The sequence below is a fragment of the Penaeus chinensis genome, chromosome 26 (assembly GCF_019202785.1).
Source record: "Penaeus chinensis breed Huanghai No. 1 chromosome 26, ASM1920278v2, whole genome shotgun sequence".
Classification (NCBI taxonomy): domain Eukaryota; kingdom Metazoa; phylum Arthropoda; class Malacostraca; order Decapoda; family Penaeidae; genus Penaeus; species Penaeus chinensis.
Genome location: NC_061844.1, coordinates 17,222,829 through 17,227,828, shown reverse-complemented (window position 1 = coordinate 17,227,828; position 5,000 = coordinate 17,222,829). Strand labels below are relative to the sequence as shown.

Here is a 5,000-nt window from a genome sequence, read left to right as displayed (position 1 = left end):
AAAGTATGCAACCATCACTAATGCTTGCCTTGGCCCTCCACAGCTGGACATAACACAAACCAACTACATCACTAAGGAGAGGCACCAGGTAATCTATAATACCCAGGTCATACGCATGGCCATGTCTGCAGATGGCCTTTGGCTGGCCACCATAGAATACAGGGATGATTTCCAAACATCCATAGAACAGCGGGTCAAATTTTGGCATTATAGCATCGTCGATCAAAAGTGAGTTCGGTGGTTTTGCGCTTTTTTTTATATTGATCGGAAAAGGACAGTCTGGTACGTGAGGTTTGCTTGTACATATTTGCTTATGATATGGTTTCATTTTTAATTTCCACTTGCTTCTTTGATTTTTTTCTTTCTTTCTTCTTCTGTTTCTCCATCTTCCTCCTTTTTCTTGTATTTTTTCTTTCTTTATACATATTGCATTTGCCTTAACTAAATACACTTATTTCAATCATCAGCTGGTACTTGGACACCAGTGTAGAGATGCCACACGACAAATGCATAAACGGCATCGTCTTCAAGCCTTCCACGGGAACTGCAAGTAGCCCGGAGTTTGTGACGTGCTCAGATGACGGAAAGTTCAAGGTCTGGGAAATCGTCAAGGATGCAAATATCTACCGTAAGTGGTTTTGAGTGTGAAGGAAAAACCAGTTACTAAGGATGACAAAAGTTGCATGGAAGGTGTGAGTGAGAATAAATGAGATGTATATTACTTCATAATCGCAAAGAAAATAGGAACCACGAAGAAAATAGGACCAAGATGTAACATTAATGAACACATCTTGCAAATGTGATGCTATTCAAACTCATATATAATCTTTTTCAGCATGTGCACAGAGCATTAAAAGAAGAAAAAATGTGTGTGTTATAAACAGAATTTTCTATGTATATTATGTGTGTTTGTACGTATGCATGTACACACATTTTTTGTATGTATAGAGCTAATGGTTACATATATGTGCCTGTAGTTATTTGAATTTAGAGATACATGTTTGAAAATAGAAGAGTGCAGAGATACGTTTCCCCATCAGGCAAGAGTGACTTCTGGAGCTGCAGTCGTGTTGGGTTCTACCGACACCTTCCAGCCACAGCCTGTGAACATATCCCATGATGGATCCCTGATTGCCGCCGGCTTTGCCAACATCCTCACCCTCTGGCTGCCACAGTCATGCCACCTTAAGGGAACCTTGTCACAGCCCTACCTCAAGGAACATATCAAGTAGGTTAAGCTTTAGGAAATGCTGGTGTTATGACTTCCTCGGACTTTGCGTCTGTGTTTTTGTATTTTCTTTATCTGTGTGGAGTGTATAGATGTATATAGAATTATATATTTTAGGAATTGATAATGATTATATATATATATATATATATATATATATATATATATATAAATTTTTATGTAATGTTATTGTAATTTGTTATATTTGTTTAAAACTAGAAAAATTTAGATGACAGTGATGATGGAGATAGTAATAATAATTATAACAATAGCTATAATACTTTCTGAAAATGATAATGATATTAATGTTCTTGTTATGATTTTACCAGACAAATAGAGTTTGGGAGAGGAGAAGGGTGCGGGTCACTATTGGTTACAAGAACAGACAGCTGGATCTGCTCATGGGACCTTTTCACTTGCACGTTGTCTTGGCGGGTCGGCCTCCAGTCCACTTGCATGGCAGCTGATCCTCGTTCATCCCACATGGCCGTTTTTTCAAAGGACAGTTGTGGTAAGGGGGCAAAATAAGTCATTTTTGAAATATTGTTTTTTTGTCTTTTCTGTCAGTCTCCTCTTTCTCTCAATGCTTTCATCATTCTTCAATTTAAAGTCCCTTCCCACTTCTCATCTTTGCAGTATTTATCTTCGAGCCCAACAGCAGTGAGCCCATCTGCTGGAAACGGAACATCAACCCTGCAGAAATCACGTGCGCAGCCTTCATTCCCCGCCAAACAAAACTTGACTCGGAGGAAGAGTGGAACGTGCACAGCAATCTGGTGTTCATCGACAAGGACCAGGTTGGTAGGGGGATGGAAGGTGTGGAAGATTTAACAACTGACGACCGTGTGTTTGACCTAGAGAAAACAATGGAGGGAAGAACAAGAAATCATATTGCTTGGAGGCCTTTTCATTGTAGTGCTTCTCCATGGCCTGGAGCAGCAGTATAGCAAAGAGGTTTTTAATATATTTTTGTGTTTTCTTATTTTTCCCCTCATTGTATTATTTACAGTTTGATTAGCATTGTGCTAGGATGGCATATCGAACATGCTGTATCGATTGTGATTTTTTTAAATCAGTTGTTTACATATAGATGGCTCCACCAGTACTTAGTCACCTTGAAGTCAATTACTACCTATCTCAAGTACTTCTCTTGTCACTGATTATTATTCTGTTAGTGATGGTATTAGAAATATCTCAGTGTCATAGACTCCGATGATTTCTAGCAACTATCCTGATATTGGGAGTAGGAGTCCACTACATGTAGCGGAACTTCTCGCTTGACCCGCTCTAGTGCGTCACCACGCGTCTAGCCGCACCCAGCTAATCAAGTGGTTTGTTATGATGGCTGTACACATGGCCTGGCAGTAACGGGTTGATATTATTGTTGTGGTGGTTATTTTTCTTTTTTTCCTTCCTTCCTTTCTTCTTCTATTAGTACTTTGAAAACACCGTGATTATCATAATGCCAGTCATAATAACAATATCGATAGTGATAGCTTTAGGAAAAATGAATCCCAGAAATTCAAGAAAAGGGGGAAATCAGAGGAGTAAACCATATGTATTGTGACAAAAGTAGAAAGGGCATGAATGAGAAGGAATATCTTCACAATACAGTAGATGTATTTAACCAGTTTCGAATATATCTTCCTCGAAAGAGATGTTTGTCAGAATATATCTTTCTGATGAAGTATTATTCGAAACCAGTCAAGTACATCTCTTGTATTGTGAAAATATTAATTTTCATTCAAACCTTTTCTAAATCAATTGTCTCCTAATTGACTCCTTGGTGACTGAGCACTTGCAGAACCATCTGTGCGCAACAAAATTCACAAAAAACGACAATGGACAATTAGCCAGTGGGCTAAGGTTTCTGGCTTACCTTCCCAAATGCTTCACAGTAGGGAATGGTGAATTGCTTGCTTGAGGCCTCCCATTACAGCTTTTCTTTTTTTTTTTCCCATGCTTCATTTGCTATTGCAGCAGCCACTTGAATCCTCCCCTTGCATTTCATATTTGAGCGATGTGTAACACAGCCAATTCGATAGCTCTCTTGTCATATGCACATTACAGCTCCATGCTTTCTTTCATGTGGTGTGTGTTAAAGGTGCGTTTTTGGAGAGAAAAAAAATGTCACTTAAAAGATTGGATTGTGTATTAATTTCTCTATTTCATCTTTCTACCATTTAATTAATTGTATGTTAAACCCCTTGCTAGAGAAATGGGAATTTAAAGATATACAAAATTACAGTACACAAGAAAGTATTTACAGTATATCCACTTTAGTATTTTGTATTTTCTTGTATTTTCACTCCTGACCAGTGTCACATACTTTTCTTTCATTTCTTTCTATAGATATTAAGTATTTTGAGGATGCATTTATGCAGACACATTAACACTGCTCTAAGAAGAAAGGGACCACAAAACTCACATATTATTGTTCCTTAATGCTCAAATTCTGTAATCAAGATCTGCCCACATTCCAGACCCTAAGAGTACTGGAAGAGAAAAGTAGTCAGCTGTCTGTGGATGGAAGAGCAATGGAGATTGTGAAGCACTTCGAGCAGGAGACCTTGATGAAACCAGCTGCGACCCCCTTTGCCGCTCTTGTTGCCCAGACCCGCACATCCCACGCAGGCAAGGAGAAGTCCAGCCAGAAGGGATCAGCAGCCTTTGGGGTCCAGGTGGAGAATTCGATGTCGTTCATACAGAAGGTCAGTGGAGTAGTTGTATAAGTTATTGTCTTAGAATAATAATATAAATTTCATGTTATTGTATTTGCCGTATCAGAGCCTGACGTTGGCGACCATGTTTAATTTCATCTGTTTTATAGTTATAAACACCCTGTTGCAGATGATGAATGACGCCCGTGTGTATAGAATGGAAGCCTTTGCTGGCATGACGGCCAACTACTGCAACCTTCTCATCCCCGCTGCTGTCACAAGGTAAAGCGAAGGCGTGTGTGGTCTTGGAATTTTTTTCTTTCTTTCTTTCATTTTCTCTTTCTTTTCTTTCTTTTCTTTCTTCCTTTCATTTTCTCTTTCTTTCTTTCTATCTTTCTTTTTATTCTCTTTTTATCTTGTTTTGTTTCTCTTTCTTTTCTTTGTGTCTCTTTGTGTCATTTTTTAGCTTTTAATTAAACTTGGAAACAAACCTTGATTGCATATAAAAGTGAGTGTGTGTGTGAAGTGTGTGTGAGTGTGTGAGTGTGTGTGTGTGTGTGTGTGTGTGTGTGTGTGTGTGTGTGTGTGTGTGTGTGTGTGTGTGTGTGTGTGTGTGTGTGTGTGTGTGTGTGTGTGTGTGAGAGAGAGAGAGAGAGAGAGAGAGAGAGAGAGAGAGAGAGAGAGTGAGAGAAATCCATAAGGAGTTTCCTGACAGTAATCTTTCTCCTCTCTCGTCCATCCAGCGAAGAGAAGCAAGTCCAGCAAATGAAAGAAGAACAGCTGAGACAAACAGAAATGCAGAGGAAGAAGACGAAGAAGCTGGCCAAGAAGAAGAAGAAAGACCTGGAACGAGTCCCCAACGCCGACTTCAGTGAGCTCTTGGAAATGCTGAGTTGACGAGGGTTTAAGGCGAAGGAAGTCGTTCACGTGTCGGGTCGTTAAAGTTGGAAAGAAGAGAAAGACGTTCGACAAAACCTGGACGAAATGAAAGACACTTTTCTCCTTTTTTTCCTCTCCTTCTTTTCTAGTTTATTCTTTTTTTTTATGGTTATTGTCACTGTTGTATTTACAATGTGTTTTTCGCCAGGATCCTCAAGCATATATGGGCGGGA

General features: G+C 39.3%; 1 protein-coding gene across 1 annotated transcript in view; it reads left to right on the top strand.

The window, feature by feature from the left end:
• Nucleotides 1-5,000, top strand: part of LOC125039038 (WD repeat-containing protein 75-like) — a 12,327-nt gene that overhangs the window by 6,892 nt on the left and 435 nt on the right. Inside the window, exons 9-16 of the mRNA XM_047632758.1 lie at nucleotides 44-228; nucleotides 468-628; nucleotides 1,012-1,228; nucleotides 1,558-1,739; nucleotides 1,865-2,025; nucleotides 3,712-3,939; nucleotides 4,079-4,170; nucleotides 4,632-5,000. The exon at nucleotides 4,632-5,000 is cut by the window's right edge and continues 435 nt beyond it. Of these exons, the coding sequence (XP_047488714.1) occupies nucleotides 44-228; nucleotides 468-628; nucleotides 1,012-1,228; nucleotides 1,558-1,739; nucleotides 1,865-2,025; nucleotides 3,712-3,939; nucleotides 4,079-4,170; nucleotides 4,632-4,785 (1,380 nt within the window). The 3' untranslated portion in view covers nucleotides 4,786-5,000. The remainder of the gene's footprint in view (nucleotides 1-43; nucleotides 229-467; nucleotides 629-1,011; nucleotides 1,229-1,557; nucleotides 1,740-1,864; nucleotides 2,026-3,711; nucleotides 3,940-4,078; nucleotides 4,171-4,631) is intronic.